Below are 16,989 nucleotides of genomic sequence, written 5' to 3'. Positions count from 1 at the left end.
CGGGGACTCCCCCCGTAGAGCCCCTATCGCCTCTATGCTCCCGAGACAGCACCTGCCCTCTTCCAAGTTCACGGGACACAACACCCTCTACTCGGGGGGCAGACCACGGGTGACCCAAGCCCTCACCATCGTCTTCCCGGGCTGTGACCCTGACACCCAGCTCTCTCCTATCCCTCCCGGGTGGGGGTCCCTGTTCTGTCCACACTTGTCAATGGTACCAAGGGTCTCTGGGCCACCAAGGGACCTCTTAGTCCTGCTTCTATTTCGTGAGGGCTCCTGCAGACGAAACTGGCAGGACAGCAGAGCTGGCCCGGCACAGGCACCCTGCACAGAGGACTGGGAGCTGAGAGCTACTCTCTGCCCGCAGGAAGCTCGGCCCTCCCAGCGCCAAGCCCAGAGCTCTCCCTGAAGCTCACACAGCGGAAATGGAGAAAACGGCCACCATCCACACCAACTCTGGCTGCATTTTCAGAGTCCGCCATGCTGCTGGCACCTGTGGAAATCCCACAGATGCTTTTTTGTTGTTGTTTTTAAGATTTCATTTATTTGAGAGAGAGCGAGCACAAGGAGGGGAGGGGCAGAGGGAGAGAGAGATGCAGATCACTGAGCTGAGAGCCCCACGCGGGACTCAGTCCCAGGACCCCAGGACCATGACCTGAACCAAAGGCAGACTCTTAACCGACTGAGCCACCCATGCGCCCCAATCTGTGCACGGATTTTTTATTTTATTTATTTTTTTAAAATCCCCCAGATTCTTTTTTTTTTTTTTTTTTAAGATTTTATTTATTTGACAGAGATCACAAGTAGGCAGAGAGGCAGGCAGAGAGAGAGGAGGAAGCAGGCTCCCTGCTAAGCAGAGAGCCCGATGCGGGGCTCAATCCCAGGAGCCTGAGATCATGACCTGAGCCGAAGGCAGAGGCTTTAACCCACTGAGCCACCCAGGCGCCCCCAAAACCCCCCAGATTCTTAACCTCTGCTGGGACTCCCGTTGCCAGTGGGAATAGCAATGCTGCCTTCTTGCAGGCTCGTCCCCTCCCTGCTAAAGCTTCTACTGTGCCCTGGGAAGCCTGGACTGAGGACCCTGAACACTGTATCTCTAGGGAAGGACAGAGTCGATAAGGCGGCTAAACTCACAGTCAGGCAAATGCAGTGAGATCTGAACCAAATGGACGCCAAAGGGTGCTGAGCAATTATCGGGCGGATTACGCACTGGCCCTTGTGGCCCCGTTTCTTTTGACCTTCTGACTCGCACTGACCGGTGGCAGATCCCAGGACCTGTGTGCGAATGACAAACAGCAAAGGAGCTGCTGAGGAGCTGTTCTGCTGTCGCAGCCACATTTCTAACCCCATCATTTCCTGGTGCACCTTTTGTGAATTAAACCAAATTCCCAGGGGGAAAGCAGCATCCGCAGGTAACCCCGCAGGGCCCATGCTACCCTTTAAGGAGTTCCAAATGGATCCCATAGATTGACCTCTGGCCTTAGGCTTATCTTATCCCTCATTTGCTGGCTATCTGCACGCTTAGCACACAATCCCGACACTTGCTTTCTTCCAGATTCTCCAAGGGGAGATCTGGGGAAGGGAAGCAGCCGCCCAGACTAGCTCATCACATTATCCTCAGGTGTGCTTTGCAGTTTTCAATTGTGCCCTCAAATCTGGGTGACCTGAACCTGCTCTATCTCACCATGAGACCACTTAGGGATCTATCTCACCATGAGACCACTTAGGGATGAGACCGGCTTCAGCCAGAGCTCACCTTCAGTTGGTCTCTATGCTGGGGGTTTCCTGGCCTGTTCTGCAGCGGTAAATCTAAAGCCCGGTCAAGCGGGTGGTGGCGAAGTCCCCAAGGAAACATTCCCTCCACCCAGAGCCCAAGTGGAGATGGGCAAATTTCCTGGGTGTGCCTCGATGGTATCAATCAGCCTTTTTTCCACCACAGGCTCTCATGGGAGGTGGATCTCCGAGGGACCGAGTTCTACGCAGGGGTCTCTGCTTCCCTCCAAACAGCCTGGCCCAGGGCCTGGCAGCTGTGAAATTCCAAGGTCCTGGGTCTCTGCTGTGGACAAATATTGTCAGGGCCTCCGTCTGAAGCTCCTGCAGTTTGGGCTGAGGAGACTTCCCATGCTCTCTTCTGAGCTCCACTGCACATTTTGAGATGTTTATTTTTAAAGATTTTATTTATTTGAGGGGCGCCTGGGTGGCTCAGTGGGTTAAAGCCTCTGCCTTCAGCTCAGGTCATGATCCCAGGGTCCTGGGATCGAGCCCCACATGGGGCTCTCTGCTCAGCGGGGAGCCTGCTTCCCCTTCTCTCTCTCTGCCTGCCTCTGCCTACTTGTGATCTCTGTCAAATAAATAAATAAAATCTTAAAGATTTTATTTCTTTGAGAATGAGTGAGCACGAGTGGAGAGGCAGAGGGAGAGGGAGATGCAGGCTCCCCGCTGAACAGGGAACCCTATATGGGACTCCATCCCAGGACCCTGGGATCATGGCCTGAGCCAAAGGCAGATGCTTAACTGACTGAGCCACCCAGGCATCCTAGTTCATTTCTAAACCAGCATTTCTGGGTATTTTTCCTGAGGCAGGCACCCTACAGATGCACAGTCCAACAATCTCCTTCACGAAACACATACTTGGTGGCACCATTCTCTGCTTGCTGGTTGTTTGATAGAAGCTGAGTCCTCACCTGGTTTAAAAGCACAGCCTAGGGGCACGTGGGTGGCTCAGTGAGTTAAAGCCGCTGCCTTCCATTCAGGTCATAATCCCAGGGTCCTGGGATCGAGCCCCAGATTGGGCTCTCTGCTCAGGAGGGAGCCTGCTTCCCTTCCTCTCTCTCTGCCTACTTGTGATTTCTCTCTGTCAAAAACAAAACAAAACAAAAAAAAAAGCCCAGCCTCATCTGGCCTCTGCTGGGAACACCACTCACCCCACCTGCTTGCCACCCCTGCCCTACTGCTCTCTCCAACAGAACACGGCCACCTTCTTCTGTTAAATAGGTTATGCTCCCTTATGACTCAGGGGCTTTGCACATGCTGTCCCCTCTTCCCTCTCCCTGGAAACTCTTCTCCACTCAATCCAGTTTCACCTGTTTACAGCGTCAGGGCTCAGCTCAAACTCACGCATCACTTCCTTGGCAAAGACACATGTCCTCCCCCATCTGCCCAGACAAGGTCAGAGAGATCTTGGCTCTGCCCTCACAGAACTCCTGTATATCTTCAGGGCACCCAACATGGTGCCAGAAAAATCACAGCTCAAGTGTACACTGCAATTATGAAAACTACTATTTAGGAGACTATTTATTAATGTCTGTCTCCCCCAGTGGGCTGTAAGCTCTGTGAGGGCCTGGGCTGGCTGCTGGACCCCCCCAGTGCCCAGCACGGGACAGGCGCAGAACAAGTGCTCGGTAACTGTGTGCTGAGTTAACAGAATGTGAGTAAATGCAGAACCTGGGCAAAAAAAACTAGGGGGTCCCAATTTCCCCGCTAAAGCCTCACCTTTAATAGGCCCGGTATGAGAGATCTCCCAGGGCCCCCATTCTCAGAGAAATCTTCAACAAACCTGCCCCCGCTTAGGTGGGGAGACAAGACAAATTCTCCATAGCAGTAAGCGTTTTGAGTTTTAATGAGACGGCATAGAGCACTCTTCTTCACTTCTCTGTTGGGGGCGGGGGGGGGGCTCAGATCTCAGCTTCGGGTTGGGATTACAAAGTGCAGGAGGCAGATAAATGTGAATGGAACTTGGGGGCCAGGGCTAGGGACAGAAGAGAGGGCAGAGAGTCTGCTAACCCCAGACCCTGAGCTAAGCCAGAAATCCAAGTCCCTGCAGCCTCCAGCGGCCAACCTCGGGAACAGACACTGCGTGTGTGTGGTCCTTATCTGCCAATCGGGGTCAGAAAGCACCAAGAAGTACCTGAAAGATCCATCAGGCCCTGAGTGCCTGAAGAGTGCCACTGTCGGCCTAGAGAGTCAGGAGGAGACCCATGTTGCATCTAGAACTTGGACACAAAATGCCACCTTGGCTAGGAGGATGGGGACGACATAACAACTTGGTCTAGTGGGGCTGCTGAAGGTGCTCTCTTGGACCTGGAAAATTGGGAGGACTCCCTTGGGTCAGGAGGGGGCCTCACCTTCCACCTGATGAAGGAAACTATGGGTGGGTGTCTGAGAAGCTCAGCATCCGGTAGGTAGTACAAGCAGAAGGGGGAAAGCAAAAGATGAAAAACTGATCCTAAAACTACAGGTGGACTCAGAAAAGGAGATGGGGCTGAGGGAAGGAACTAAGCCTAGGGATTGCAAGCGAGGAGATAGGAGAACCAGGACCAGGAGAGGAACCTGGGCCAAGGCCCAGCCGGTGGGGGGAGGGGTGGGGCAAAATGTCAGAGGTGGGGCTAGGACCAGAGGCAGAGCCAAGGGAGTGAAGGAGGATGCACCAGATTCTGGGGCTCCTGTGGGAAGCAAGAACCCAAGTCAAGAAAGGCAGCGCACAAGGAGAGGTGAGACCCCACGACGGAGAAAGATCAAGAACTACTGGTTACCAGGGGCTGGAGCCAAGCCTCAGGGACAGACTTGGAACCAGGGAGCAGAAGGGCCGGGAGTTGGAACCAGATGCTAAAGGCAAGGTAGAACCGCACAATATTACCACTCCCGTCCCGTACCCCCCACCACGCAGCGTTATCCAGGGGGCGAGGCTCGCCCGGAGGGTGACAGCAAGATGGGCAGGGGAGCTACACAGGGTACAGGACCAGGTCCCAGAGGCCTTGAGGACAACCCCCAGGGCGCAGTGTCAGGCAGGGAGTGGCTTCCCGCTAGGCCCTCGGGCCGGGATCTTGCTCAGGTTCGGTCCCCGGCACGCCTCGGATGTCGGGCAGCAGGCGGCAGCCGGCCACGATGTCCAGACGCTCGGCCAGCGCGCAGAGGTCTCCCCGCGCCAGGCGCACGCTGTGGGCCGCCGCCAACCCTGCCGCCTGGGCGGCCGCGAGCCTACTGGCCAAGGCGGCCACGTCGCGGCCCGCGCGACGGTACACGCCGCTCACCGCGGCCGCCACGTCGTGATCCAGCCGCGCCTGGCTCTCAGCCAGCCGGAGCTGCAGCAGCGAGCGCGCGGGGGCCGGCGCCGGGGTCTCCTCCGCGCCCCAGGCCTCCCCGGCCGTGTCCCGCTGCACCACCAGCGCAGGCAAGTCCCCCGGAGCGGCGGTCGGCTCCGGCTCCGGCTCCGGCTCCGAGTCCGAGTCGGTTTCCGCGGCTTCCCCGGCCACCCGCAGCCCCGTGGGGCGGCCGCGCGTCGGGCCCGAGGGGCCCAGGTACAGCTCCTCCTCCGACGAGGACGCAGAGAGCTCCGAGTCCGTCTCGGTCGCCTCCCCCGGCACCACCGTCTCGGGCCTCCGCTGCGGCCTCGGCCGACGACCCTGGGACGCCATGGCGCCGAACTAGGGAGAAGAGGGGCGAAGGGACCGCATGAGAGGCGTCTGGCGGTGATTAAAAGGCACAGGTTCCGGATTCCCAAACCCTTCACTGGCTGGCCGAGCGCTCTGGGGCCACCTGCGTTCCCTGCCTGGGCCCCAGTTTCCTCTTCTGCAAACGGGCTCATCCCTACTGCCAGACATAATGGACCTGCCACCCTTTCTGTGCACTGACGGGGAAACTGAGCTCCACAAGGCCGGAGCTCCCAGAAGCCCAACCCGATTCTGCCTCCTAGCAGAGGCCACACCCTCCACACCGTCCTCCCCAGCCCGGGTCAGATCCGGAAGCACACGGGCTCCCCAGCTGCTCAGGGACCAGCTCCAGGGTCACAGAAAGGGTGACAGCTCCGCTGGACTCCGGGGAGGGTGCACGAGCGGGGGCGCAGTATCACCGGACACCGTACCTGGTTACCAAAGCTCCGAGCCTGCAGGATCCGCAGCGCAGTCGAAGTGCACTGTCTCTACGGAGGGGGGAGTGGGCATGGCAGCCAAACACGTGAGCCGCTCCGCTACCTACCGGGAAGGTAAGCCTCCAAAACCAGCTGTGTGGTTGGGTGGGAAAGGGGGTGAAGAGTCACGTGAGCATAGGTAGGACCAATAGGAAAGCGTCTGGGCGGGCGCTTCCGGATTCTGCTGCTCGGCGAGTGGACGAAGAGAAATTTTGAAAAGCGAGGTTTGTCTCAGGTAACCAGCGATTCGGCCAATGGAAACGCTCGGCAACCCGGAAATAGACGCGAGACGAAGGAGAAGGGCGGAGATGCTGTCACGTGTGGCCAATGAAAAGAGGCCCTCCCTCTAAGCCTCCCGGGTTTACGCGCGCACCACGTGAGCCTGGTAGGCGGGGCTAACTTGAAACTCCAATGGAGGCGGGGGTGGGCGGGCTCGCACCTGGTGCAGGAGGCGGGGCTTGTCCAGCCAGGCCAATGAGAGCACGAAGCGCTAGACGGTCGTTGGGCGCGAGGCCGGCGCATGGCGGACGCGGCACTATTCGAGTTTCTGCATACGGAGATGGTGGCGGAGCTGTGGGCGCACCACTCCGACCCTGGCCCTGGGGTGAGCGCCGGGCCCCGGGGGGGAGGAGACGCGGGCCGCGGCGGAAAGGGCGGATCGAGGCCCTGGGGAGCGCCGAGGGCGGGTCAACGGCCCGGGTCGAGCCCCGCCCCCGCCTCGCTGGGCGCTGGCTCGGTCGTCCGTAAAGTGAGCGAGGCAGCTCTGGCTAAAGCTTACCTCAAGGCCTAGCACAGAGTCAGCAGGTAGTAATTATGATAATTACTACTATTGGATGTGTACCAAAGTCTTACCGCCTGGGTTGAATCCCGCCTGCTCCACTAACTAGGTGTGGGAGCCAGTGACTCAATCCCCTGCGTGCCTCAGTTTCCTCATTATTAAATGGGCATTATAACAGCACCTCAGCCTCAGAGGGACATGTACTCTTCCAACAAACACTAATTAGGTGCCTATTGTGTTCCAGGCACTGTTTCCCTGTCCTTGCGAAACTTACAGGGGAGTCAAACAAAAATACGCCACTACCTAGTGAGAAGTTCCATAGAGAAAACTTCCATAGAGGAGCGCCTGGGTGGTTCAGTCCATCACGCCTCTGCCTTTGGCTCAGGTCATGATCTCAGGGTCCTGGAGTGAGTTCCCACTTTGGGCTCCCTGCTCAGCTGGCAGCCTGTTTCCCCCTTTGTCTCTCCCCCTGCTTGTGCTCTCTCAGTCCCTCTCTCTCAAATAAATAAATAAAATCTTTTAAAAAAACCCAAAAACTTCCATAGAGTCATGAAAAGAATAGGGATGGTGGAGGAAAGCCTTCCAAGGAACAGACTGTAGGAAGTTAGCCCTGTGGTTAAGGCAGGGTGGGGGTGAGTGGAGCACATTCGAGAAGGAAAGGAACAGCAGGTGCAGAGCCCGGAGCTAGGAGCATACTTGGCACGTTGGAAGTTGCTTCTTCTGTGGAATAAAATGACTCAAACTTTAAAGCCCTTAGGGTGATGTCAAGCACCTAATCCGCCCCCAGAACCTGGGAACTCCTGTTAGAAAATCTGTTACCAAAAAGAAAGGGTGGGGGAGAGAGTAAGGTGCTTGAGAAGTGATCGCCGTGATCAGTTTTATTTTTGTCATTATTCTTAGCATGATCGTCATCATCCATACGCAGGACATTTTACCTTGCTTAGGTTTTCTGGTTTAGGAGCCCCAAGGAGGGTGTTGGTTCTCAACAGTTTCCAGTTCATTCATTCCTTCCGCACACTTCATCTCTAACCTACCAAGTGTCAGGCCCTGTGGTAGGCTCTGGGAATTCCTCAGTGAAACCTACAAAACTCCTGGCCCTCCTGGAGTTGGGGGGGCACTAAGATAAATGGATAAAATCTAGTATGTTGAGGAAATGTCATGAGAAAGATAGAGTGTCGGATAGGGCGTGTCCATTGCCCTGTGTGTTGGGGGGTGCTGGTTTGCAGTGTTGAGGTACCCCATCCAGCCTGGTTTTCAAGCCAGAAACTGGTATCCCCAACATCAGCCTTTTCTCCCTCACCAGCAGCCCCCAAGCAGGCCCTGGCCATTCTTTCAGAACGTGTGTGCCACTTCTCCTGACCCCTGCCCTGGAGTCCAGGCCCCTCTTTGTCCCTGTACCAGCCTCCTCCCTCCTCCCTCAGCTCATTTCACCTGCTGTATCTTCACTGCGTTCACATGGATTAATCCTTTGGACCTTGACTCAAAGGCTTCCTTGGGGAAGCCTTTCCTGAGGCCCCAGCCCAAATCAGGTGTCCTTGGGACACTCTTAAGCCCCTTCCCATGTGTCCTTGGCAGCCCTATCATGCCAGGCAGAGAGGCAGGCAGAGAGAGAGGAGGAAGCAGGCTCCCTGCTGAGCAGAGAGTCCGATGCGGGGCTCGATTCCAGGACCCTGGGATCATGACCTGAGCCGAAGGCAGATACTCAACCGACTGAGCCACCTGGGTGCTTCTGATGTGGCCCTGAAAATGGGGCTCCCAGGTGGCAGGCACGTGGGGGGAACTGCTGCGGACCTCACCCCTGGCTGCACTCCGGAAGCACTGAATTATGGGTCCACATGAGCCTTCGATTCACATCTGTCCTCCCCCACCATCCAGACCGTGCACCATGTGGGCTAGGACAAGGTCTGCATTGATCACCACACAGTAGGTCCTGTGCACACAGTAGGTCCTCAGCATGGGTTTGTTGAAGTGGACGCAGCCCCCTGCTGCGGAAGGTATCGGGTGGGGACTGGGGTTTGTGACGATAAGAGTGCCTACCACAAATGAAAGTTTCCTGTGCACGCTCCTTGGCTTCGCATTCCTGATTTTCATTTGATGTTCCTCCTGACCCACAGAGGTCAGCACAATCCTCCCCGCTTTGTAGGCTTCAAAGCTTGAGAAACCGAGGCTTTGATGGGCAGGAGTGCTGGCTCTCAAGTGGCAGAGTCAGGAATGCAACCAGGCCTCCCACCTCCAAAGCCCGCGCTGTAAACTTGGGCCCCTTCCCTCGCACTCTCCGGGAGCATTTTAATGGGTTTCTGTGATCAAGCAAGTGTAGGAAGTGCCACGTTACTCAGCTGTGCTCACCATGGGCTTTCAAAGCATACGAACGTCCCCAGGACCCAGCTGCCACTGGGATTCCCGTGCTGGGGTCCTGCCCCAGAGCTCCCCAGTGCTTCCGGAGTGCAGCCAGGGGCGAGGTCCGCAGCAGTTCCCCCCACGTGCCTGCCACCTGGGAGCCCCATTTTCAGGGCCACATCAGAAGCACCCAGGTGGCTCAGTCGGTTGAGTATCTGCCTTCGGCTCAGGTCATGATCCCAGGGTCCTGGAATCGAGCCCCGCATCGGACTCTCTGCTCCGCAGGGAGCCTGCTTCCTCCTCTCTCTCTGCCTGCCTCTCTGCCTACTTGTGATCTCTATCAAATAAATAAATAAAATCTTTAAAAAAAGAGAGAGAGAGAGAGAGAACTGCTGTTTGCTCAGCCCTGTCTCTTCCACTCCTAGTCCTTCCTCTCTCTTCCCCTTTCTGTTCCTTCTCTTTGGTCCAACAAGTCTCCTGTCTGAACCAAATGTCGGCCTCCTATTGGGTACTTTTGGTGTCCCCAGCACGTATTCTGTTGGATTTAGTCCTCAGAATGGACTTGCAAGGTAGACACTACTGTCCCATTTTACAGAGGAGGGACTGAAGCACCAGAGGGGGAGGCCTTCCCTGGGGGCGGGGCAGGGGCGAGACTCTGAGGGGAACATCAGCATGCGGGCTTCAGGCTCTGAAGCTTGCCTGTGGCTTCCAGTCTACCCCCGCCCCCAGCCGCCAAGGTCCTTGAGCACAGGGATGGTGGCTCATTCCTCTGTCCCCAGAGCACACATGCCCAGGAGTCTTGGAGATTTCCATGTCCTGCTGGTGGTCATCTGTGGCTGCTGAAAGGATTTTTCTGGACGGTTACAGGTGGAGGGCAAGACTAGCCAGAGGAGTCGGGAGGTCGAAGGGACTCTGTAATGTTAGCAGGAAAACCCCAGGGAGGAGCTGGCCATGGTTTCTCCACCTCAGCAGCTTTAAAGATAAGGAAAGCGAAGGAGTTCATCCTTCCGCAAAGCAGAGAGTGTCAGCCAGCTAACGACCGGGAGCTCTGGCGGGCAGCCTGGGAGCAGCCCTGCTGGGGCCGGACCCTCCCCGACCCAAGCCCAGCTGGTGCCTGTGCCAGCCTGGGCAGCTGTCAGGTGCAGCCCCCGGCCTCATCAAGAGCCAGAGGAACCCCCCGTCCCAATTCCTGGCAGAGTGGATCCCCAGGACAGAGCCCTGGAGAGGGCGCCGTGCACTTGAGGCCAGGGAGCTAGTCGTGGGAGCTTGGGCTCTGTCCCTAGAGGAGCCATGGAAGGTTTAAGCTGAGGGGCGCCGGGTGCAGACTTACTTTTCAGAACGGCCTCCCAGGCCACGCGAATGAGCCTGAAAGGACATGTGGCAGGCAGGCTGTGGAAGGTGCCTGGGGTCCTGGGGTGGGAGGAATCAAGTCTGAGGGTGCTTTGGGAGCGTTGGGGTGGAGAAGGAAGGATCTGGGGGTGTCTGGGACCACCTGGGTGGATGCGGGAGGTGAGTCCCGGGCCTGCTCATTCTTACTTGTTCACTCTCCACGCTTCTGGGGCCATGCGCCTGGAGAAGTGAGGACGTCCCCTCTCCCCAAGCTCCTCTTAAGGCAGGAGCCCAGGCAGCTCATCCTGCAGGCCCCAGCTGGGCCTGCACAGATCACTGAGGGCCAGGGCAATGGAAGAGACCGGAAGGAGCCTGGCACGCCCCCCTGCTCCCCCGAGTCCCGGATGCTCTTTGCCAGTCCAGGGCTGGGTTTGCTTGTTTCCCTGTCGTCGTCCTCGTCCTCGTCCTCCTCCTCGTCAGGGCTTGGGCCTCCCTACAGGGAGCACTCTCTTCTCTTACTGTCTCTGCGATCCTTCTTCCACACGATTTCACCCCGTCTCCTTGGCCCTCGGATGAACATCAGACGACCTGGGTCCCTTCCATGGGACTCAGAACTTCTGTGCCAGTGTGACAGCCTGGGAGGCTTCATCCCCCTTACAGATGTGTCTGTCTGTCCACTCCCTTTGTTATTTTCACTACGGTACATCCCATTTCCCAGGGCTGCCTCTGTAGCTGCCCGTTCCTCCCTGGGGGGGGGGGGGGAGGGCGGCGCGCTAGGAGGGCCTTCTGGAAGGGGCTTCCCTCTGTTCCTGCATCTCGTTTCCTTTCAGTGGGCTGTTGTGCAAACTCATTTGATGTTGGGAGGGAGGGTGGTGGGAGCCCAGGACAGCTCTGGCTCTGGGCTGGGCAGGGCAGGGAGGAGGAGAGTCCCACCCAGGCTTCTTGAGAATGATAAACCTCTAATCCCTGAAGAGCTCTAGTAGGGACTGGGGGAGGCAGGCGGGGATAGAGCCCTGGGGCTTCCCCTCCCTTCCTCCTCCACCCTCCTCCCCTGTCACCTGCTCATCCTCGGCCCCTCCCTTTTCTTCTTTTCCGTCCCCACCGCCTGGATCTTTCCAGTTCGGCACCTACGCCCTGGCCTCTCATGTGGGCGGAGTCAGGCAGTGCCACGACTGTTGCCCAGTGCCCAGTTACCCCACGCCACCGCTGTGAGGTAGTGCCTGCCGTCAGGCCCATTTCACACATGAGGAAACTGAGGCCCGGGGCCATGAGATAGCTTGCCCAAGGTCAGTAAGCAGTGGAGCCGACCCTTGAACCCAGGCAGTCTGAAGTTCACCGAAGGGAAACCTTTCCAGACCGCCCCCCACCCCTGGAACTCCCTGGCCTGGCTGAGGACCCTGCTGAGTCCTGGGCTGTCTCCTGAAGGCTGCAGTCCTGGCTGCTACCCGGGCTTGCGGTGCCACCCCACCCCCTTCCCGCTTGCCCCCCGCCCCCCAGGAGCACTCAGACTGGGGCTTTTCTCCTGGCGATGTCCCCACCTGGGCTGAAGCCACTAACACCATTAGTCCCCACACGGTTGGGGCAGAATGGTGTGCCCTCTCCCACAGTGTCCACCCCTCCGGCCTGGTCTGCAGCCCCTCCCCCTGCCCCCGTCCCCACCTGTCAATGCTGTCTCCCACCATCAAAGCCGGAGCTGCACCCCCATCCCTCTCCCTGCCTCCTTGCCTTGGTACACAGCCTCTGCTGGGAGTTCCCTCCCCCTTCCCGGCCCCCTCCTCTGAGAGGCACCCCAGGGACCCCCTCCTGGGGGAGCTGGCTCTGCCCCACTCTGCACTGTCCTGCTCCTGTCACCTGGGCACCAGTCATACCCCCCCCACCTCAGGCACAGTGGCCAGCCCCTAGGGGCCACCAGGAAATGTCTGTGGAATGAATGAGAGAGTCTCCACGTGTAGGCAGGCTTCAAGGACGCAGATGTGCTTGGTCAGAGAGGAGACTGGCCCAGAAGGGAGGGGACACGGGAGTGCGGCCACCCTGCCACCTGGCAGAGAAGGCTAGCTGAGGGCTTGGCAGGCAGCATTCTAAGTGCTGAATAAGTCAGCCCACGGGACAGAGCCCCTCCTTCCTGGGGCTTTCCTTCCGCCCCAGGCTGGTCACTGAGATTGACAGATGCAGAGGCGGTGAGTGACAGGGACAGAAACATTTGCTGAGCCCAGCTGGGAGCACTTGGCATGCATTTAATGCTCACGAGGACACTGGGAGGGAGGCAGCACGGCTAACAGTGTCCTCTCTGTCCCAGGGAGGAGGCGGGGGCACAGGGCCTGTGTCCCCCCTCACTGTCTCTCACGCCAGAGGCATTCCAGCAAGGGACCAGAGGGCTGGCCAGCGTCAGCCAGCAGGAAGCTGTGTCCTCACCAGGTCCGGTCCCCACAGGAGGAGCACGGGATGGCGGGCAAGGGCCTAGGAGGCGGGAAGGCTGGCCGAGAAGAGGGTCACCTTGCTCGAGGACACAGGCAACCTCTGCTGGGGCCTCCATACTCCCAGCACTTCCTCCCGAGGTGGGCCACAGCCCTGGCCTCCAGCCAGGGGTGTCATCCTGGCCACCCCCGACCCCTGGCCACCCCCGGCCCCTGGCCATCTAGGTTTGGGAGCCAGCCCTGCCTGGGTTTAAAAGGTGCGTGGTGGCCTCGGGTGCCTGTCACCGAGCTCCAAGCCCAGGTTTCCAGGTGTGAACTACAACCTCCCTTACAGTGTGGTACAGATTAAACGAGAGGTTTGTACAAAGCAGCTGGTGCCCAGTGCGCGCTCGGATCCCCACTCGTCACTTTGTTGGGCTGCTGAGTGGCACACACGCGCCGAGGCCACCACTGACGGTGGACGGCCAGGCTGGGTCCCCACAGAGTCCCCCTCCACAGACGGTCCAGGATGGGGACAGGGGACCTAACCTGGGCCAGAGGAAGGAAGAAGGGCGGCCTCTGGGCACGCAGACAGGGCCCAGTGAGTGAGTGGAGAGGCACCTCTCTTGGACTGAGGGAGGCCGTCCCTGGGGGCAGGGCAGTGGGCAGCAGAGGGACAGCTGGGTCCCGGAAGGCCCTTGAGGCCTGCTGAGGAGGCCAGGACAGCATCTCAGAGCTGGATCTAGCCGGACAGATCCTGTCCACCACTGGGATGGCTGTGCTAACGGCCTGTCTGACCCAGAAGGGCTCAGGCCTGGGGACTGCTGCCCCCCTCCCAGGCTCTGCTGGAGTTTCTTCGAGGAGCATGACACTTCCCTCCCTGTGCTGGCCTGGTAGTTCTGATGCCTCCCCACTCCGTCCTCTTCAGGACACCCAGAGGAAATACACACACAGCGACTGTCCTTGGGGCTTGCCATCAGCCCTCACGGGTGCCCGGACACCACCTGTACCCCGCCTGCTGTCCCTTCCTCCTGTGGCCTCTGGCCTGCCTTCCCTGAGCACCGAGGGCGCATCTCCTGGCCCGAGCCCCTGTGGGGCCCTCCCAGGGTTCCTGGCTGATGTGTTGAGGCATGACAATCACAATCAATTTTGAGAGCTTCCTGCTGGCCCGGCCAGGGGGGGCGGGCCCCACACCCTGTGGTTCCCTTGCTGCGGCCGTGTGCCTGCAGCCATACAGGCCCTTTGGTGGGTCACCTGGAGCCCCGGCCCGGGGTGACTGGTGGGCTGCTATGCACAGGGCACTGTGAGGACCTGCACTGGAGATGCTCTGATAAGTGGCGGGTATTCTCAGTGACAAGCAGGCTGAGGCTGCGACTGGGAACACCCCCATTTTTCCTGAGGCAAGGGGGCACTGGTCTCTAGAGCTAATGGCATCTGCAGGGACATGTTGAGGGACTGAAGGCATCCGAAGGCCTGAGCCTTCCCTGGAAGGCGTTCCCTCCTGGCTCTCCTCAGCCCCGAGCGGGCAGGGGTGGGCACACTGGTCTTAGAGGACCCTCTGCGGCTGCTATCCCGGGTGGCTCCCGGGTGGAGGTGGCCGCGGGCCCCTGAGCCTCTCCTCCCTGACCTTTTAGGGACAGAAGATGAGCCTGTGTGTCCTGGAGGGCGTGGGCTTCCGTGTGGGCCAGGCCCTGGGCGAGAGGTGAGAGCCAGTGTCTGCCGCCCTTGGCCAGAGGCAGGCAGGAGCTGAGGTCGAGTCCCTTCCTGGGCCTGGGTGGGGAGGGTGGTGTCGCTCCAGAGGGGACCCCAGCTGGGCTTCCTCCCTCTCCCTCACCCTGGGCTCCCCATCCCGGCCCCTCCTGGCCCCACAGCATCGGCTGGGCCCAAGCAGCTGCCCCTGCCCTCCAGGCTGCCCCAGGAGACGCTGGCCTTCAGGGAGGAGCTGGACGTCCTCAAGTTCCTGTGCAAAGACCTGTGGGTGGCCGTGTTCCAAAAGCAGATGGACAGCCTCCGTACCAATCACCAGGTGCGCTGCGCGCGCCCGGGCCCAGCTTCCCGACTGCCGGTGGAGCCTGACACCGAGAGGAGGCAGGAGGAGAGGCCTCTGGAGGGAGGGCACAGCGGGCCGGCCATCACTGGTGGGGATCGGCGGGGAGTGGCGGGCTGCCCTGAGCCCATCGGCAAGAGCCAGGTTTCCTGATTGGCAACATCGCCCCTCTCGGGACCTCTGCCCAGTCCTCTGAGGGAACCCGGGAGACTGCAGTGTGGGGGGTGGGGTGGTCACAGCTCTTTCCAGAATGTCCACAAGTCTCCCAGGAGGGGCAGCAAGTAGGCTCTCCCACGGTCGGCAGCATCTCTCCAGGCACAACAGCGGGTCTCAAGCTGGCCCGAGTCCCCGCTAGGTGCCCACGCTGTGCCAGGCCCGGCCTGCAGATTCTCCCCGCAGTCCCAAGAGGAAGGTCCTGGTCCGCTGTTTCCGCCGGAATTCAGGCTGCTAGAGGGCAAGACCCACACACCCCATGGGGGGATCCCTGGCCCAGCTCAGGAAGCCCCTGGGCCTTTCTGGAGCTTGGAAGGTTGGGGTCCTCGATGATGGGTTCGGAGGCCCGGGTCCTTCCAGACCGCAGCCCCATGGGGCAAGGGGCTCTGGGTCCTGGCCTTCTGTCCCCCAGTACAAATGCACAGGTGCCCCCCCCAACCCCCACTGGATTCTTCTCTGTCCCCAGGGAACCTACGTCCTACAGGATAACAGCTTTCCCCTCCTCATCCGGATGGCCTCAGGCCCGCAGTATCTGGAGGAAGCACCCAAGGTAGGGAAGGCACTTGGACTTGACCTCCCCCTATTTCCTCAGCACCCCTCCCCCGTGAAGGTGGCCTCTCCTCAGGCCGAGGGGCTGGCCCATGGCCCAGGACCCCGGACCCCAGGGAGGAGCTGCCCCCACCATGGAGCCCCGGGCCTGCATGTTGGCCTCCCCGCTTCCCTGGGTGACATGTCCCCCCAACCCCGTCACCAGTTCCTGGCCTTCACCTGCGGCCTCCTGCGAGGCGCCCTCAGCACCCTGGGCATCAAGAGCCTGGTCACCGCCTCCGTGGCATCCCTGCCCACCTGTGAGTCGTGGGGGAGGGGCCCTCCCTGTCCTTCTGGTGAAGCTGGGCTCTGGAACTTTCCTCTCCCTGCTCCCCCAGCTCTGGGAGGCGGGGCCAGGCTGCTGAGAGCTTAAGTCAGCCCATCTGTGCCCTTGGCCCTGTGATGCCCCCTCTGCACCCCCCAACCTACTTCCCTAGGTGTAGCAGCCCTGGAGCAGAGAGCCTCCAAAGGACGACAAGCTGGTCTAGTGGTTGTGAACATTATTCCGGGCGGACAGGGCAGCCAGGGCCTGTGGATTGCAGCTGGCCTGACGGGGTGTCCTCCTGACCCCAAGGGGCCTCCATCAGACTAGCTGAAGCTTCACACCTCCCTCGGCCCATCCTGCCCTCTGCTCTCCTCTCCCCTCCCACTCCCGCCCTGAGGTGTCTGTTCCTCTGCTGGTCCCCCTGGCAGACTCAGGGCAGGGGACCTAAGGCCAAGTGGGCAGGACCTGAGCAGCATGTGCCCCGGAAGCCGGGCCCCTCCCCAGCAGCCTGCATGCTTGACCTTCCTGCTCCTCATCACCCACACGGTGATGGGATGTGTGCCGGGTGGGTGGGGAGCAGCAACCGCTTGGACCATCCTGAGGCCCAGCCCGAGGCCACCCAGTCTGCTGGCGCGGGGCCCGGAGGCGCAGCTCTGAGCCGCTCTGAGCTGTGCAGGTGCTCTCTGCCTCGCCCCCCACATCCCAGCCTCGAGCTGAAGCCCGCCCTTCTCTTCCAGGTAAGTTCCAGGTGGTGATCCAGAAAACCTGAGGAGCGCCCCCACCCGCAGCCCACCCCGCTGAGCCTCACAGCCACCGCTGGCCCGGGGACCTCGGAGCCCCACCTTTGGGGGTGGCCAGAGGGCTCACGCTGGGGACCCCGGGCTCAACGGGTGATGGACAAGCGGGAGGGGGGATGGCACAAGGGTCCAACTGCTCTCGGGCATCACATGTGCTCCCCAGGCGGGTATCACAGAGAGGTCGGGTATCCTGGGAACAAGGTGGCCCAAGTTGGGGCCAGTGTGAAGGGATCCCTACGTTGGGTCCCGCGCTCTGCACGGCAGCTGCCCAATAAATGTTCTGTGTGTGGAACCAGATGTGAAGTGAAGGTGGGGGGGGTCACCCTGAGTGCTGTGG

General features: G+C 59.9%; 2 protein-coding genes across 2 annotated transcripts; one reads left to right on the top strand and one right to left on the bottom strand.

Moving 5' to 3' along the window:
• Positions 1–2,500: 2,500 nt before the first annotated feature.
• BLOC1S3 (biogenesis of lysosomal organelles complex 1 subunit 3) lies at positions 2,501–6,010 on the bottom strand. Its single transcript, XM_045987663.1, has 2 exons — positions 5,861–6,010; positions 2,501–5,423 (listed from the first exon to the last, which is right to left on the bottom strand). Exon 2 carries the CDS (start codon positions 5,412–5,414, stop codon positions 4,803–4,805), a length of 612 nt encoding a protein of 203 aa, XP_045843619.1. The 5' UTR covers positions 5,415–5,423; positions 5,861–6,010; the 3' UTR covers positions 2,501–4,802.
• A 337-nt stretch (positions 6,011–6,347) lies between these two features.
• On the top strand, positions 6,348–16,939 carry TRAPPC6A (trafficking protein particle complex subunit 6A). The gene is made up of 6 exons (XM_045987666.1): positions 6,348–6,509; positions 14,377–14,444; positions 14,651–14,768; positions 15,469–15,552; positions 15,757–15,850; positions 16,593–16,939. Exons 1-6 carry the CDS (start codon positions 6,426–6,428, stop codon positions 16,622–16,624), a joined length of 480 nt encoding a protein of 159 aa, XP_045843622.1. The 5' UTR covers positions 6,348–6,425; the 3' UTR covers positions 16,625–16,939.
• Positions 16,940–16,989: the final 50 nt, after the last annotated feature.

This window comes from Meles meles, chromosome 19, assembly GCF_922984935.1.
Source record: "Meles meles chromosome 19, mMelMel3.1 paternal haplotype, whole genome shotgun sequence".
In the NCBI taxonomy this organism is placed as follows: domain Eukaryota; kingdom Metazoa; phylum Chordata; class Mammalia; order Carnivora; family Mustelidae; genus Meles; species Meles meles.
The sequence above is the reverse complement of the archived record's forward strand: the minus strand, read 5'-3'. Positions and strand labels throughout refer to the sequence as shown.